Raw genomic sequence first — 19,540 nt, 5'->3', positions numbered from 1 at the left:
AGTGTTAGTTGGATGAATTGATATTAGTTGCATTTTAAAGAAGATCACCATTTCTTGACTTAGATCCACATGACATTTTTAGACCTTTTGGTAACAAATTCTCTGGATGGTCTTCCACTTTCTGTAGGCAGGCAATCTATCCTAAGCCCTTATTATGTTCAAGGCACTGTGAAAACCAGACAGAAGGCAGATACATGGATCTTGTCCTCAAGAAGCTCAAATTCTAATCAAGGAGACATTGCCCAATGGCACCACACCATAAAAGTTACTTTATCCATGTACATTGTCTTTGCATGCTATGCCAGCAAACAGCTTATACTCCCTAAACATGCTTATTCTATAGATTATGTTTTGTAAAACACTGCAGTAGTATGTTTAGAAAGCATACCTATTGATGATCAGTCTTAGTTTAACAAATCTTTTTTAATTCTTTCCTTAAAAATGCCAGTACCCTTATTCAACTTGATTCATTATATTTATAGATGATAGTACTATCAACTCCAACAACCAGATGATTAACATAAACCCTAATGACAACTCAAACACTGAAGTTTGTTAGACAGTTAATAATATTTATTTAGTGCCCACTATGGGCATAGAATAAGATTAAGTAGAATTTGCATAAATTTTACCATCTAGGATAGGAATGAAGAAAATAAACCTATGAAAATTGCCTAAGAATGTTTATTTAACAATAGCAAATGCTGAAGACATGGAAAATAACAAGTGCCAAGGATTTATAGTAATAGGCTGATCTAAAAAAAATGAGATGGTTTACTGGATTTTGAGTTAAATTTTGAGTAAATTTTGAGTTAAAAAGGTGATGAAAGAGGAGATTAGAATATAAAAGGTTGTTGTATATAGATTACAGAAACATTTTGACAGTAGTAAATGATTATTTGCCAATCTTTATAATGTTAGGGCCAGGATAAGGAAAAACTTACTGAACCAAGAAGCATTTAATTATGCAATGGTTCCCAAAAGTAGTTGTTTAAACCCACATTTCATTATTATTTTTATTTTTATACCCTTACTTTCTCTCTTAGAGTTGATATTAAGTATTAGTTGTAAGGCAGAAGAACAATGAGGGCTAGGCATTTGGGGTTAAGTGATTTGCCCAGGGTCACACAGCTGAGAAGTGTCTCTTTCCCATTTGAACCCAGGACCTCCTTTCTCCAGGCCTATCTATCCATTTATTTACCTAGCTACCCCTAAATTTACATTACTTTAAAAAAAAACACTTTTTAAAAATAGAATCTTCAATTTCATTAGTGTAGAGTAGAGAAGTCAGATTGGGTGCTCCCAGACTTGATTGAAATAGAATTGAGAAATGTTTAACCACATAACTGAGAATACAGGGCAATGTAAATGCTAATTTGTGATTTTTCTAAGTCAATATGCAGCCTTCAGGGATCTATTTGAGTTAGACATCACTAGTATTAGGAACTCAGATTGAAAACCTCCTTCTCCCAATACAAAGGGGCATCTTCTGCAGTTTATAGTTTTAAGAGGGTTGGTCAGGGCATTGAAAAGTGTAACTTGACAGTATAACAGTCAGTATGTGTCAGAGGCAATATTTGTATCCAGGTCTTCCTGAATCTAAGGCCATCTCTCAATTGCTGTAAATATTACTAATAAACTTCCATCATTCCTTTGCATTTGTACAATTGAAAACAGGATTGTAGCAGAAAGTAATACAAATGAATGTCTTCTAAGAATGTAAAGATTTGAATATTATAAACGAAGATGTGAATTAGTTGCTCTCAGTGAATTTTAGCTTTTTTCTACTTTAGACTCATTTTAGTCTTAAGTATTTCAAATTAATTAATGCAATTAAAACTATATAATTTTGCCAATTTTATAAAAGATAACTTTTATTGAAATTTCTTACTGCAGGGTGTATTTACTTCTCGAGGAAAAAAGATCCTTATGGCAGATGCCGATGGAGCCACAAAATTCGCAGATATTGAAAAATTAGAAAAGGGACTTAGAAATCTACAGCCTTGGCCTGTGAGTATATTTAATGATTATCACTAAATATCAATTTAAAAATAAAAAAGAAACATTTTTTAACAATGTCCCTATATAAAATTACAGTTACTTATAATAGAAGTATGTTTACCACATAAAGAAAGACAGAAAAACTGAAAACCCCATCTTTTTTTTCCCTAGGGGTAATTTATTTTTATTTTTTTACATAATTTTTTTTAAGAATATTTTTCCAGGGTTACATGATTCATGTTCTGTCCCTCCCCTTTCCTGGAGCTGACCAGCAATTCCACTGGTTTATACATGTCTTGTTTCTCAAAATCCATTTCCATATTGTTCATATTTGTAATAATCTTTTAAAAAATCACAACCTCAAGTTTTATACCCATATAACCAAGTGAGAAATCATATGTTTTTCTTCTGCGTTTCTACTCCCATAGTTCTTTCTCTTGATGTGGATAGCATTCTTTTTTAGAAGTTTCACCATCTTTTTTAATATCATTATTCTCTTCATAACAATCTTAGACTGCCACTCATAGAACACTGCAGTCAAATTTCCAGTAACTGAAATGGCAATAGAGAAGTGTATGTTAGCCATGAGTGAACTATGGCATAATGTGACTAATAATTTGCATGTAAGAAATACCATAAAAAATAATTTCTGGAAAATGTATGGTCTCAAAAATATATCTGTTAATTATATAATGAGAGCAAATGATCGTGTGTGGATGACTTGAAGACTACTGGTACTCACAGAATATCAGAAACCCTAAAGGAATCTGTCCAGTATTTCATTTTGGTATTTGATTATAGAGGATTTATGAAAAATGGAGAAAAGGCACATGGGATGGGAGGCATAGATGGGATAACACCACTAGAGGGAGTAATCACATTGATGAGCTCATCTATCCATTGACATGTAAGTAAAATGCTAACAGCAATCTGAAATGTTTGGAGGAGGTGTGTTTGTGGGGGAGGGGGGCGTTTTAATCATATTATTGTCTTTAAGGATTGCATATTGCACCTTTTATGATGGTTCTCTTGGGAGAACCCAAATAACTATTCTGCCTGCTGTCACCTTTGCTTAAAAGCAAGGCACTTATACATATGCTTGTCAAGCACCCTTTGAGTTTGTTTTTAAGCATTTCTGTAAAACATTTTCTCCAGGATCTTTCCATTTGATACCACAGCTTATACAGTCCTTTCTTCCTTGACTCTGTCCAGATGTGGACCACAATTGAACCTACATTTGGGGAACTAGCTGCCAGGTTGTTTGCTGCGCTTCTTCCTTGAAAACATCAGCCTTTGAGTCTATGAAGTTAAATAAATATAAGCATATTTATATTTATTTAAAGGGGAAACCCAGACCCAGAGAGGATAGAGTACTTTCCACTTAGGGATTCCCCTGAATACCCAGCCATGATGTTCAGCTATTTTAATCTCTGGTTAGTGAGAGTGAAATAGAATCACTTTATCTCACTGGGCCAGTTGCGCAAACACCTAAAAAACAGTATCTCTTTTATTTTAAGAAGGGATACAAACTGAGGATCAGAGCAAGGGGTCCCTAACTTGTCCCCCACAATCCTCTATATCTCTCATAAGAGGGAGACTTCAAGTCTTCTGTCTAACTTACCAGCTCCCTATTTCTATCTAGGTGTTCCCCAAAAGCCGACTAAGCTACCTATCTATGACCCTCAGTAGTTGGTTAGATTTATTTCAAAAGCTGTCTCTGAAAACCATTATGATTGATCTCAAATGGCTAAGTTCACCCCAGGGGCTCTGACCCCTGAGGTAAAAACTCAAAGCCTATCTGACAGGATTTTTAGATTAAAAACCTTCTAGAAAGCATAGCAGGTGTGGTCAGATCTTTTTCTAGATGTTTCCTAGTCAAATAGAGTACCTCCAAAGATGATTTAGGGGTTTACTCTTTCTCCACAGTCAGGTTGAGATAGTTGAACAAGCCTGCCTTTCCTCTACCCTTCTGGACAAGAAGAGCCCAACCTCATACAGGAAGTCACTCCTCTAGTAGTTGTCACTTCCAAACTGTTCCTCCTCTGCCTTCTGCCTGCTAAAATCCTTTCCCTTGAGTTCCTAGTATATCCTATCTCTATCCTTTTCCCATTACAAAAGGAAGACATAGGAGTTTGTCGTCAGGTCCAGAAGGGGAGAAGCAAAAGGCTTATCAATTCTTGGCACTAATTCCTTGCTGATACCTAGAGATAATCGTTGAATTACCTCTATTAGTCAAAAGCTGCCAAAGTTTTGGTTTTTTCCTAGGTCTTAAGAGAATAATCCTGGGAGATAGAAGTTATTATTATTCTATTTCTCAGATGAGGAATTTAAACACATATAGCAAGCTGCCTTCAGGTGTATTAAGGACTTTCATGTGGAAGGTGGATTAGACTTATTCTCCTTAAGTTCCAGAGGGCAGAAATAAGAACAGTAGTTGGGAACTGCAAAGAGATCAAGTTACCCTTGATATGGGGAGAAACTTCCTCATAAACTTATTCAGAAGGGAAATGGGTGCCCTAGAAAGTAATGAGTTCTTTCTAACTAGAGGTCTTGAAGCCCAGTTTGAAATGATAGTAACAAGCATTTATTAAGCACCTGCCTGATGCCAGACACCATTAGAGGTCCTAGCCATACAAAGACAGAAATGAAATAATCCCTTTCCTCAAGGAGCTTACATTCCTAATGGAAGAGCTCCATAAATGTTTATTGATAGAGAGGCAACATTTATGTAAGGAAGCCTATACAAACAAATGAAAGGTAATTTTTGCTGTGGGGCAGGGTGGAGAAGGAGATCAGGAAGGCTTCATGTATAAGATGTTGCTTCAACAGAATTTTAGAGGAATTGAGGGATTCAAAGAGGTAAAGCAGATATGGAGTCCCAGAGGCAAGAGATGGGTTATTGTGTTTAAGGAATAACAAGAAGGCCAGGTTAGTTGGATCAGAGAGTATGAAAGGAACCATCATGCTTCCTCCCCTGCCCACCACAAACATATTCAGCGCAACTTCATGTGTGGCAGCTGTTGCTGCAAAAGGGGGTTTTATGCTAAATAAATAGCCATTGTTCCAAATCCTAGAGTTAATGAACCACCTGCTACAGTGCCAGTAAATTGTTCATTCCATCACCCAAGATTATGATAAAAATGATGATGATTTGATATTTATATATTGTCTTAATGTTTGCAAAATGCTTTACAAATATCTCATTTTATTCTTATTATAATCCTGGGAGATAGAAGTTATTATTATTCTATTTCTCAGATGAGGAATTTAAAGTAGACAAATTAAGTTACTTTCTGGGTGTCAAACAGGTACTAAGTGTCTATAGATGGATTGGAATTTAGGTTTTCTTGACTCCAGGTCCAGTACTCTAGCTCCTCCACTGTCTAACTACAGACATTTTAAAATTGAATTTAACTCTCCTAAATCTCCTGTGAGATTAGTTTGGCTACTGTTAGGGCAGCAATTCACTGACATTTAAAAGTTTTGCCACATGACAACTAAAGACCTATATAGATATTTTCTTTCTATTATTTCTCCTATGAAGAAATGGGCTTACAAGTGTAATTATGCCTTTTTACAGGTAAAATGAAATTACTTAGCCCAGGTCATTTAAAGTAGGGTAGAGGACTGTGCCAGAAAAAACCCTTGAACTTCTTTCTAATATGTTTCTTCATCTTCTAGTGAAAGATGGTGTATGGCTATGTTTGCTTGATTGACATTATTCTGGCTATAAAAAAGAAGAGAATGGAAAGTTAAAAAGATTTGCCCAACGTCACACACACAGTGTTTCTTAGAGATAAAATTTGAGCCTCAATCTTCCCAATTCTAGATTATTTTTTATGAGTTAGTACCTATTCTAAATTAACCCTGGAAGATGAAGGTTCACCCTTTGTTGAGGCCTTGTAGGCATCCTTCTGAATTGCTGCAGCTATAGTTATCCTACAAGTTGATAACTCAATTCAGTTGTACAGGTCAACTATTCAATTTTCTAGTCACTCTAGCCCCTGTCAAGGCTCATATGGCCCTAGAAAACTGGCTTATACCTGCCAGATTCATAAGAGACTGATTTGTAAACACAAGGTCAGGGTAATACCACTGAAGAGGAATATCTGTTAGGCAGTCCTTTTGGCCTTAAGGCATAGCACTCACTCCCACCTAGTTGGTTGGTCAGTTCAGAAAGTTTAGTCAATTATCAGAAGATTGCTTAAAAAGTGTATAATCAAAGAAAAAGAAAATGCATGAGACATGTCCCCCATTTTACCTTTGCATAATTCCATTTTTACTTTTAGGATTTATTCTGATAGCAATCTTACTTTGGTCTTGGTTTTTATTTTATTTTGAAACATTGTGCATTTCCTTCTTTCCCTCAAGCTCAATTCTCCTGTATCACTTTCCATGAGATGCTTTTAGAAGTACATTATGAGAGAGAAATTCTAATTAGACATTTCCTTCTTAGGAAATAGTACAGTACTTTCATATAGAACACACTCCACTGCCCCTACCGTTTTTTTTTTAAACCCTTACCTTCCATCTTGGAGTCAATACTGTGTATTGGCTCCAAGGCAGAAGAGTGGTAAGGGCTAAGCAATGAGCATTAAGTGACTTGCCCAGGGTCACACAGCTGGGAAGTGTCTGAGGCCAGATTTGAACCCAGGACCTCCCATCTCTAGGCCTGACTCTCAATCCACTGAGGTACCCAGCTGCCCCCCCCCCCTTTTCTTTAAAGCAAACTATATTTCCTATTTTCACAGACTAGCAAAAGTACTTGGCCATGATAGATTTGAATTTCTTATTCCTTAAAACCTTTAGTGGAAAGGCCCCCATATCCTCTTAGATCCTCTTAGATATTCTTCCTTTGGCATGATTTTTAGAACAATGATGTCCTTCACTTATTAAGAAGTATAACAAGCTGGCTTATCATTTGTAAGCTCTTTAGATTAATTCGTCCTTGTATTGAGATCAGTACCATGAACTCATTTCCTCCATAAGGTTCCATGCCTAGTAAACTCATATACTCTTCTGCTGTACAAAACATCAGAGATGTTAAAAGCACTCAGGGAAAAAGATGTACTGATAAGCTGGAGAAAAGTCTGAAAAGATTTTAGGTGGAAGTTCTTGGCTGCTTCTAGTAAAGACTATTAGCTTGCCTTGAAAACTTATTTGAATAAAACACAACGTTTAAAAAACAATTGCTATGCTTACATGGGGTAAAGGAGCAGCATGTGAGTACAAGTTTCTATTGTTAGTGATCCTGTAGTAATAGTGTCTTTGTGGCCTTTCTTTGCTGCAAAATTAAATATAATTTGTTATTGACTACTTTTGGTTTTGTTATTATTGGTTTTGTTTATTTTGTTTTGAGACTGGGTCCCCTATTCAGGCTGGATGTATACCCATCCACTCACAGGCCCAGTACCACTGCTGATTGGCAGAGTGTAGACTTGCACCATTTCCAGTCTGGACTGACTCCTCTCTCCCTAGTGGGGGGTGGGATGCTCCCTTGTGAGGTATGCTCATTATATTGGAATTGGTCTTAATGTGAGTACCTGATCAGCTGTCAGAACTCCAGAGGTCACATTATCAACCAATCTCAATCTCTCCAGGTGCTGGGGTTGCAGGCTTGTGGCACTATTAATAGGATCTATTGCTAATATCATGTCATCTTATATGGAATTTTTGCCTTTGGTAAAATTTTCCTTCAATCACTTCCTGCTTTCTTCTCACTTCCCACCCCTCACTCCCAGTGGAAAAAAAAACTTATCTTAGAATGTTAGAGTTAGAAGAGATCTTAAAGTTAATCTAGTCCAACCATTTCATTTTACAGATGTGATGGCTGAGGTCTGAGGAAGTAAAGCCATTTGTCTGGAATCACACAGCCAGTTAGTAGCAGAGCCAGAACCAGAAAACCTGTCTTCAGATTCTTGGTCCAGTATTCATGATTATTATTAGTTTTTATTTATAATAACACTATGGTTTATAAAGCATGTTATAAACTCTCTTTCACAGGATTCTTACCACAGTCCTTTGAAACTAGTAATGCATTACCCCCATTTTTTACTAGCTTTCCCTCCTGGATACTTGATGCAAGGAAGGAATGTTTTAGGTAAATACATAATATGCATGCATATGTGTAAAACCACCTTTGTTACATAGCCCCCAATATTCTCCCATCTGGTAAGCATTATGATGCTATTCTTTTAAGTCTACAAACATTCAGAACTGTACAAAAAACTTTTAGCATTTAAGCACTAAATAAATGTGAGTTGTTTCATTCTGGAGAATAATTGGAACTATACCCAAAGAGCTATAAAACTGTGCATACCCTTTGGCCCAGTCATACTACTTCTAGGTCTGTATCCAAAAGAGTTCAAAGAAAAGGGAATAGGACTTTTTTGTACAAAAATAAAGCAACTTTTTGTCATGGCAAAGAATTGGAAACTGAGGGGATTCTCATCAATTGGGGAATGAATGAACAAGTTGTGGTATTTGATTGTGATGGAATACTATTGTGTTCTAAGAAATAATGAGCAGGATACTTTCAGAAAAACCTGGCAAGATTTGCATGAACTTATAAAAAGTGAAGTGAGTAGAACCAGAACATTGTACATAGTAACAATAGTATTATAGTGATGATCAACTGTGAAAGACTTAGCTACTCTGATTAAGACAGTGATTCAAGACAATTCCAAAGGACTTATGGTGAAAAGTTCTATCCACCTCAAAGAGAGAATTGATAGAATTGGAATATAGATTGAAACATCCTTTTTTTAAACTTTATTTTAATTTACTTTTTTTCTTTGCTTTCTTTTTGCAACATGGCTAATATGGAAATGTTTTGCATGACATGTATAATCATTATCAAATTGCTTGCTTTCTCAAGGAGGAAGAAGGGGCAAGAGGAGAAAGATTTTGGAATTTAAAATTTTATATTTAATTTGGAAATATTTAACAAAATAAACAAAAATATATTAAAAATAAATTAGTTGTTATTATTAAACAAACACTAATGATAGAAGAAAAATTCAGCTTCCCTACTCTGTAAAACAAATGTTCACATTACTAATGGATTAACATTCTCATCAATGATGAAATAATGATGTTCTAGGCAACCCTTTAAGACTAGATTGTAGAACAGCTGCGTATAAAATATTATGAATTTTTGGTTGCTTTTCCCCTCCAGGATCAAATGGCTATTGCTTGTGGATCTCGAGCTCATCTAGAGAAAGAATCAATAGCTCAGGTAAGACTTTGGCCAGGTGACTTGGAATACCCTTTGATTTCATGTATACATGTTGCAAGATAATAAATGAACCCTTCATGTTTAAGAAAAAAATGACCCTCTTTTTTTCTTTTTAAAGGAAAGCTTGAACAATTAATTTAATGCATTTAAGTGCAAGATTCTGAAAATATAAATGACCTTAGACTTTTTAAAGTTCAAAGACTGGTGGAAATAGGAAAGAATAGTATACTAATATTTATATTATTGAATTTAGAATATATATAGAATCCCAATAAAGTGAAATACAGAACTTCAAAAAGAAAACAATTTAAAATAATTTGTATGTGTGCTGATACATGCACACTTTAAAATGGTGTATTTTGAGTTTTATTCAGAGTCCAAGTAGTTATCTTTCATGTTGCATTTGGGTTAGAAAAGAAATGGGGGGCTCAGTGGATTGAGAGCCAGGCCTAGAGATGGGAAGTCCTTGGTTCAAATCTGGCCTCAGACACTTCCTAGCTGTGTGACTCTGGGCAAGTCACTTAACCCCCATTGCTTAGCCCTCACCACTCTTCTGTCTTAGAATCAATACCCAGTATTGATTCTAAGACAGAAGATAAGGGTTTTTAAAAAAGAAAAGAAATGAAACCCAAAATTTTCTTATTTCTTTGCCATTTAGTATCTGACTTTTATTTTACAATATAAGAAGTCTTAGGAAGGCTCTTTAAATTGCAAGAAGAAACTAATCTCTGGAAATTAGGTAGCATATGCTAGAAAATCCAGGGTACCTGTAGGGAAAGGATTTAAAATTCATTTAAAAAGCAAAATACAATGATATATATTCTATTTATACTAAGGAATTTGACCTAGTCACACTATTAATTTTTATTCAGTAATAATTCTAGAGGGAGAAGAAATAAAAGTCTATACATGAAAAATACTGATGCCTTTTTAATACTCCCTTCCATAAGTTTACTTTTCAGTCAGTTTAAATTAGCTAAAAATTTATATGCCTTCAAGCCTTTGTATTTTATAGCATTAGAGAATAATGGTGCCATTCTGTTGTTCTTTGAGAGAAGCTTTCCAAAAGGATTCTTATTTTGAGACATGTAAGAATGGCTCTTGATATTTATTAATAACAAAAATTGAAGGAGAGGCAGCATGGTTTAGTGGTTAAAAAGTTGACAGCCTCAATCTGGGAGACCTAAGCTGAAAGCCCTACTTTTGCCACATATTGTCCATGTTACCCTTGGCAAGTCATTTATTCTCAGTGCCCTAGGCAAAAGAACAAAGCCACCCAGCTGCTTTGGTTGAGGAAGTTTCCTCAATAGGAATTTACTATACTAATGATATCATGGAACCAGACTACTGCAAGAGACCTGTTGGCATTGTATAACTTTCTGGGCATAATCTCTTTAATATCAGATACCTTGTTTCCTGACATCTATTTAAAAACAAAACAAAAAAATGCAATGTTTTAATACATTGGACTTTCAATAAATAGTTATTGATGAGACAGTGTGTGAAGAATTAAGAGCATTCTTAATTGAAAATTGCATTCTTAATCTGAAAATTCCCTTTTCCATTAACAGAATTATAAACTTCTTGGGAGCAAACTGTCTTCTTAACACCTATTCCAAATTTAAGGATTGTGTTTTGATTTGGTGCCACCTTCCTCTTTTCTTTTTTGTTTTCTCATGTTTTTAGTGCTTCTCCATAGTGTCTCACCTGCTGTTAGTTGGAATGGTCATCATGACTCTAGTGGATCTTTTTATATTCATTACTACTTTTGTAAAAGACCTGACAATTTGATATTGTATGACAGTATCTTCAAGGGAAGCTTGGAAATTCTTATATTTTGTGTTATATTCTGTATTCTCATGAAGAAGCACTAGTGATAGTCTCAGTCTATATTAATAGTTTTCTCATAGTTTACTTCTTGATAGGTCTTAAGTAGTTTCATCTTAGTTTAATCTTTTTATTTACTATATTTAATTTCATTTTTCCAACTGACTTTTTCTTAATAATAGTTGATTTGTCCATCAAATTCAACAAAATATAAAGGCTTGTTTTCAAGTTCCATTGTGGTATTCATATGAACTTGGATTCTGAAAGTCTCTGCCTTTATAATACAAGTTCTACAGGTTCTGCCAAGGGTTCTTGCACAAGTCAGTAATAGACTGGCATTCAAAAGCCAGCCTAGTTAAAGTGTGGAGAGGTGGGCTCAGAATCAGAATGTTAGCCATTAAATTATTTTCTCTTTCTTGGCCATAGCTACTCTTAAAATCATATATATATATATATATATATATATATATATATATATATATATATATATATTTAAATAAGGTGGTTTCTTAATTTCTTTTTTTTGTATTATGATAGTTTACTCCAGTATCCCTCTCCTTCCCAGTGAGCCATCTCATATAACAAATTGTATTTTTTTAAAAACAAGAAAAATTAAAGAAAGCACACCAATCAGTACACTGAAAAAGTCTGAAAACATGTATAATATGTAGTACTGTGGCCCTCACACCTTCACAAAGGAGCAGGTTGGGAGTATCCTCTTCTGTCTTTTTTCAAGCTGTACTTGTTTTTTTGGTTTTACAATATTCACTTTTGAGTGTTTTTATTTGTTCTTTCCATTTACATTGTTGTTATGTTTGTGTATATATAGATGCACATATACATGAACATAATTATTTTCTTGGTTCTCCTTACTTCACTCTGAATCAGTTCATTTTTATCTTTTCATGTTTCTTTATATTTATCACATTCATCATCTCTTATAGCACACTATTCCATCACATTCTTGTACCATAATTTGTTTAGCCATTTTCCAGTCAATATGTATCTCCTTTTGTTTCCAGCTCTTTGATGTCTCCCAAAGGGCTGCTATATGTTGGCATATTGAGTATATACTCTTTAGTCACATGATTTGCTTAATTTCAAATTGTTTTCCAAGATAACTGTACCAATTCGCAACTGCATCAACAATGCATCAATGTACCTGTCCTTCTCATAACCCCTCTAATATTGTCTACTGCTATTTTTATTATCTTTGCTGATTTTCAGTGAGGGGTTATTTTGATTGGTATTTCCCTTATTAGCATTCTTTCATTTAGTTCTTAATGCATTATAGTTATTTTGAGAATTGTTCATATCATTTGACAAATTTTCTAATGTAGAATATGTATTTGTAATCTGATATTTGTTAATTGTTTAGATTGGATACCAATCCCTTATTTGGGAAATTTGACATAAAGACTTTTTTGTATTTAACCACTTGCCTTCTCATCTTAGTTACATTGATTTTGTTTGTGCAGAAGAAGCTTTTCAGTTTTATCAATTATCTGTTTTATCTTTTCTAATTACCACTATCCCTTTTTCAGTTGAGAATGTCTCTTACCCATAGCTATGGCCTTTGATCTGCTTCTAATTTTTTTAGAATGATCTTTAATATTAAAGTCACCTTTCCATTTAGAATGATTTGTGGGATATGCTATAAGGTATTCATTTAAGCCTCATGTTTGCCAAACTGTTTTCCAGTTTTCCAAGCAGTTTTTATTAGAGTTCTTTTCTAAGTAATTTACATTTTGTTTTATTAGGCATTAAGTTATTGATTTACATTGTTTCTGATTTTCCCTTGTCTAGTTTGTTCCATTGATCTATTTCTTAAACTAATTTCAGGTGATTTTGATGTCTACTGCTTTATAATATAATTTGAGGTCTAGAAGTTCAATTCCCCCTTTGTTGCTACATCTTTTCACTATTTCTCTTGATATACTAAATCTTTTGTTTTCTCAGATTAGTTTTTCTTTTGTTTAATCAAATTCTATAAAGTTACCCATTAATAATTTATTGATTTAGCTTTAACATTGTAAATTAATTTTGACAATACTGTCAATTGTATTATATTATTACAGCCTAGCCATGAGCACTAATATCTTTACAGCTATTTAATTTGTTCTTTATTTTTTAAGGAGTCCTTTGTAATTTAATCTATAAAAGTCTTTTGTGTGTTTTGGTAGATATACTTCTAGTAATATTTATCAGTAACAGGAATGTTCACCAGGCTGAAATTTTTTCGAGTAATGAATAAGAATATTTGTTTCTCAAGCACCTACTGTTTGCAAGGCACAATGGAAGATAGAAAGAAAAGTAAGACACAGAACTAGGGTAGGAATTCTTTCAGCAAAGAATATTGAGGAAAATTTGATAGAGTGGGAGGCTTTTGAGTTAAACCTTGAAAGAAGAATAAAAATTACTAGACATACCACTACACCATATAACAGATCCTAGACCAGTAACATCTAGCCCTGTAAAGGGCTAGGCAATGGGGGTGAAGTGATTTGCCAAGGGTCACACAGGTAGGAAGTATCTGAGGCCAGATTTCAACTTAGAACCTCCTGTCTCTAGACCTGGCTCTCAATCCACTAAGCCACCTCACCCTGTTTTTCAAATGTTTTAAGATTATTTTAGAAACTATTCAGTTTCTGTACTATTTATTTACCACACTTTTCCAAATACTTTTGAAAATTACCTCATTGATTTAGAAGTTTTAGTATTATGATTTCAAAACTATACATTCTCTCTTACCTTTCTATCTGAAATCCTTTATCAGCAAAAGAACAGAGGACAATGACTTTGGCATTTTTGAAATATCCATTTTCTTCAAAGCTACCTCTCTTGACCACTGTTTGGTTCCCCCTTAAATATTTGTTACTGCAAAATATACACAATTATACATTTTTATTGACTATTAAAAGTGTGATACTTTATTAGTCTTTTAATTTAGTATTTAGTATTTATTATATGATAGGAACCAGAGTAAAAGGAACTTTTTTTTCTATCTGGTCCTATGATTACTGTGACAAGGAAATCACTTTTAAAAGACTGATATATATTAATTTAAGGTCGCCAAGGAATTCAGCTATGTAATTCCTTAATGAAAACTCAAGTCAGCCGTCAACCTTTTATGGAGTTTTAATTACAAACAGGAGGAAGAAAGGAATTAGAGATAGAGAGAGAGAGGGAGAGAGCAAGGGGAGAGAAGGGAATAGGGCTTAAATACCCCTTCTGTTTAGGCTGGGCCAAAAGGCCCAAGCCCTTAGATAGCTGGGGCAAAGAAAAAAGATCATTCCCTATTATTCACGTGACCAAAATGGAGAAACAGTCTCCAGGGCCCCCACCTTCAGCTTCCTTCAGAGCAAGCTTCTCAGAGCACACCGCAACCACTCCGACAAACTCCTCAACCCCCTCCAGTCTCCAGACCCCCCTATCCTTAAGGAAACCATCCAAGTTCCCTTCCCTCATTACATTGGTATGAATAATTCCCGTTTATTAGGGCACTGACAGGTTAAGTGACTCAAATGGTTTGTTCTGATTACATGACCAATTTGTTTTGAAGCAAGACTTAAACCCAGGTCTTCAGATCTGGAAAAAACCTTAGAAGTCATTTAGTACAACTTCCTCATTTTAATACAAGGAAAGTGAGGTCTATTAAAGTTAGATAAAATGTTTGTGTCACACAGGTAGTGGGCAACACAGCTCGGATTTGAACAGATTGTGACTTCATTCAGCTTTCTCCATTGCAGCAGCATACTGCTTGGGCTTACCCCTGCCTTTTCCCAAAGTGCTCATTAGCCTTTCTTTGAAATCCCAGGTAACACAAACCCTTTCTACTTCAAGATAGCTAACTATAACCTTGAGTTAAAATCTGCCATTCTGCAATAGAGATGCAGTATGAAAGTTTATGTATGACAAAACAGTTTTTATATAAAGGAAAATACATACATTTTAATATAGCACCCAATATTTAAAGGACTCTTCCTAGTATTTTAAAAATTAAATATTTAAAGGCATGATAGGTAGAAGGTTGGTGGCTCAGTGGATTGAGAGCCAAAGCCTAGAGACAGAAGGTCCTGAATTTGAATCTGGCCTCAGACATGTCCTGGTTGTGTGACTCTGGACAAGTCACTTAACCCCCACTTTCTTGCCCTTATTGGTCTTCTGCCTTGGAACCAATACTCAGTGTTGATTCTAAGATGGAAGTTAGGGGTTTAAAAAAGAAAAAAAAAAGAGGCATGGTAAGGTCATTATCTACATCAATGATAAAATAATGGATCCATCAAAGGATCAACTTTACTTTGTGTTTTCTATAATATGGTTTCTACCCAAAGTTATAATTCAAACAAAATGAGATATTTATAAAAAATCAAAGTATCCTTGACTTCAAAGAATTTGCATTCTATTAGAGCATACAACATGTATACAGTATTACCTCAACATGTATGTATGCAGAGAAATTGTGATGGAAAAGGACAGTAAGAGCTAGGGGAATCAGAGAAAACTATTGGGAAAGATTGTATCTGAGCTGAACCTTTCAGGGAAGACAAACTTTCTGAGATGCAGAGATTGAGGACTGAATAAAAAGCATGAGGTACCATTTCTGAGAAACTATGTGTCAAGTTTAGAAAAGAACTTTTAGTTCAGTTTGGTTGGAGTGCAAAATTTATAAAGATGTGTAGTTTGCAGTGATAATGCATTCCTAGTTTCAAAGGGCCTTAAATGCTAAAGAATTTATTTTTATCTTTAAGCATTGGGAGACACTCAACATTTCTGAGAAGGTTAGTGACATGATCAGACTTGTGCCCTAGGAAGATTATTCTGATAACTTTCTAGAAGATGGATAAGACACAGAAAAGAGTGGAATCAGGGAGACCAATTAGGAAGTTATTGCAATAGTACAGGGAAGAGGTCATAGCCTGAATCAGAGCAGTGGCTGTCTGAGTGGGGAGAAGGGAACTATTGTGAGGGATGTTGTGTCGATAGAAAGATCAAGACTTGGCACTGGATTAAATAATAATTTGGGGATGGAAGAATAATCTGAAAAAGAAAAGAATAAAAGATGACTCAAGGCTATGAATATGGCTAACTGGGAAGATGGTGGGTTTTTTTTTTTTAATTTTTTAATGTCATGCAAAACACTTCCATATTGGTCATTGTTGTAAGAGCACACTCATACAAAACCAAACCCCAAAATAAAACCAAAGATATACTGATGTGAATGACGATTCCAACAGTCCTTTCTCTGGAGGTGGATAATATGTCCGTCCCATCTTTCAGGATTATCCCAAATCATTGTATTGCTGAGAGTAGCCAGGTTTTCACAGATAATCAATGTTCATTATTTCTGTTATTGTATACAATGTTCTCCCAGGTCTGCATATTTCACTCTGTATAATTCCCATAGATCTTTATGATGGTATTTTCAAGAGAAATTTGGAAGGAGGAATGGATTTAGAAGGAAACATTGAAGTCCTTCTGTAAGTATGTTTCACTGGACTTCCTACAAGACATATAGGAGGAAATATCTAGCCAGCAGTTGACGCAAGACTAAAATTTAGGAGAGTGATTAGTGATAGAAATATAAATTTAAGGAATCAACTATATAAAAGATGATTCTTAAGCCCATGGGAACTAGTACAATCTCCTAGAAAGGATTGAAAGAGAAAAGGGCTCAGACCAGAATCCTGACCAACAACCATGCCAAAAAAGCAGGAGATAGAATGATGATCCAACAGAGGAGACTAAGGAAAAATGGTTGGAAAAATAAGATACCAGTGTTGTCTTAAGAGGCAAGAAAAGAAAGTATATATAGGAGGAAGGGATCATCAATGGTATCAAAAACCCAGTGGTCAAAAACAATGAGAAATAAGCCCATTAAGATTTATAAATTGAGAGAAAGCAATTCCAATTGAGAAATGAGATCAGAAGCTAGATTTCAAAGGATTACAGAGTAAGTGGGTCAGGCCAGCTAGGTGGCTCAGTGGATAGAGAGCCAGGCCCAGAGACTGGAGATCCTGGATACAAATTTGGCTTTAGACACTTCCTAAAAGTGTGACCCTGGATAAGTCACTTAATTCTAATTTCCTAGCTAATTACCAGTCTGCTGCCTTGTAATCAGTACTTAGTATTGACTTCTAAGACAGAAGGTAAGGGTTTAAAAAAATAAAAAGTAAATGGGTCAGGAAGAAGTGAAGGCACCAAGTGCAGATAATTATTTTAGGAGTTTGGCAGTGAAAGGGAGTGGGGATATAAGAAAATAACTTAATGCCATGGCAAGTTAAGTGAAAATTTTTTCTTTGTTATAAATTTGATAAGTATTTAAAAAACATGAGCATGTCCTTGCATACAGAAGAGCAGAAAAAGCAATGATGATATATGACATTCCTGTTATGTACAATTTAAAATAAGTTCAGTGATCTTATCAGCTCCCATGGGATCAAGTTATTTTCTTTCTTAATGATGCCCATATCTTTAAGACTCTTTTATTAGCTCCAGTTCCATATCCCTGATGTCCTGTTGGTCATTTTTAAACTATCATTTTAACTAACATTTTAACTATATCCCATAGACATCTCAAACTCAACTTGCCCAAATCAAAATTAAACTAAATTGAACACAATTTTCTTCCTTCATCTTCTTAATTTCCATTCTACAGGTTGAGTAGATAGGAGAATAGAAAAAAAAATTGAGTGTTTATGACAACATGAATTTATGTTACCCATTTAGTTACTTGTCTCCACTGTTAGAATGTACCTTATTGAAGGAAGGGACTGTTTTTTCTTTTCTTTGTATCATCATCTCTTAGCATAGTGCCTGGCACATACATAGTAAGCACTAAACAAATGCTTATTGATTTATTTGTACTAAATTTAACATAGTAGTTCTTTTTTGTGTCCCCTTCTGGACTTTCATTTGCTCTCTTTTGTGCACTTTTAATATTTCATTGATATTTTTTTTGGTATTGCTATCTCTACTCCTATTCTCTCTAATTCTCCTCTTCTCACATGCCCCCATCCACCTCAAGAAAAGCTCAGTCTCAAAAAATAAGAGTAGTTGAGTATAACAGATTTGTGCATTGACTGTATCTGATATCTGTCTCATTCTAAACTTCTGTCAAGAAACAGGACTACTGCTGTCCAATTGATGTACATTCACTTTGTTTCCAGTTCTTTGCTAAGGCAAAAAGAGCTGCTATAACATTTTTATTATGTAGGTTTTATCTCTCTTTGATCTCTTGAGGTATATGCCTAGTAATAGTGGTAGTATTACTGGGTCAAAAGATAGGTTAGTTAGTGAATTTTTGAGGTTTCTTTCCAAATTCCTTTCCAGAATAATAGGAGCAATTTACAGCTCCATAAGCAGTATTTTTAGTTGTGCTTGTCAAGTAAAGGTTTATAAATTATGGAATAGACGTAACATGTTTGTAGGCAGTAGAGAAAAAGTCAAGTCAATTCATTTATACTCTGTGGTAACTTTTTCAGTCAAAAATATTATTCGCCTACTATATGCTAGGTACTAGAAATACAAAAAGAATGAAAAGATAATCCTGGCCTTTGAAGAGCTGACAATCTAATGGGGAAAACCACAAACAAATATGTATAAACAAGCTATATATAGGATGAATAGGAATTGATTAAAAGAAGGAAATCACTAGAATTTAGTGGGTTTAGGAAAGGCTTCATATAGATAAAAAAATTGTTTTAACTGGGACTTGAAGGAATCCAGGGATGCCGGTGGGCAGAGATGAAGAGGGAAAGCATTCCAGGTATGAGGGACAACCAGAGAAAATTCCTAGAACCAAGACTTCTTCCTAGAGAAGACTTCTTCTGCAGGATCTCCCCTCCCCCCCCCCCCCCCCCCCCCCCCCCCGTAGAAGAGAATCTATTGGAAAGAATAGGAGTCAGGAAGATCAGAGTTTAATTTCTGCTTCAGATATTTACTAGCTCTATGAGACTTGGAGCAAGTCATTTAACTTTTCTCAAACTTAGTTTCCTCATCTTTTGAGATGGAAATAATCATGGCACCTCACTTACAAAGCTATTATCAAGATCAAATGAGATGACATATGTAAAGCACTTTGCAAATGCTGAAGTATTTTCCTAATGTGAACTTTTATTATTGTTATTATTTCCTAGGCATGATCCCCCTGGTCTATATAATAATATCTCCCATTTGTATATACTTAAAAAAAAATCCTTACTTTTCATCTTAGAATCAGTACTATTCTAAGGCAGAAGAGCAGTAAGGACTAGATGTTGCAAGTTAAGTAATTTGCCCATGCTCACACAGCTAGGAAGCATCAAAGATCAAATTTGAACCCAGGACTTCCCATTTCTAGACCTGGCTCTTTATCCACTGAGCCAGCTAGTGCCCCACCCTACCCCACTGGTATATACTCTTACAGCTACAAAGGAAAATCTAAGTTAGGTTTTACTTGGTTAATTTTATTTTTCCACCTAGGTAAATGACCAT

The 19,540-nt window shown here is 34.9% G+C and overlaps 1 protein-coding gene across 1 annotated transcript in view; it reads left to right on the top strand.

Moving 5' to 3' along the window:
• The window catches only part of ALG5 (ALG5 dolichyl-phosphate beta-glucosyltransferase), a 59,370-nt gene that overhangs the window by 17,395 nt on the left and 22,435 nt on the right, over positions 1-19,540 (top strand). The window contains exons 6-7 of the mRNA XM_007495368.3: positions 1,897-2,010; positions 9,179-9,238. Coding sequence (XP_007495430.1) covers positions 1,897-2,010; positions 9,179-9,238 — 174 coding nt within the window. The remainder of the gene's footprint in view (positions 1-1,896; positions 2,011-9,178; positions 9,239-19,540) is intronic.

Source organism: Monodelphis domestica, chromosome 4 (genome assembly GCF_027887165.1).
Source record: "Monodelphis domestica isolate mMonDom1 chromosome 4, mMonDom1.pri, whole genome shotgun sequence".
NCBI classification, from domain to species: Eukaryota; Metazoa; Chordata; class Mammalia; order Didelphimorphia; family Didelphidae; genus Monodelphis; species Monodelphis domestica.
The sequence above is the reverse complement of the archived record's forward strand: the minus strand, read 5'-3'. Positions and strand labels throughout refer to the sequence as shown.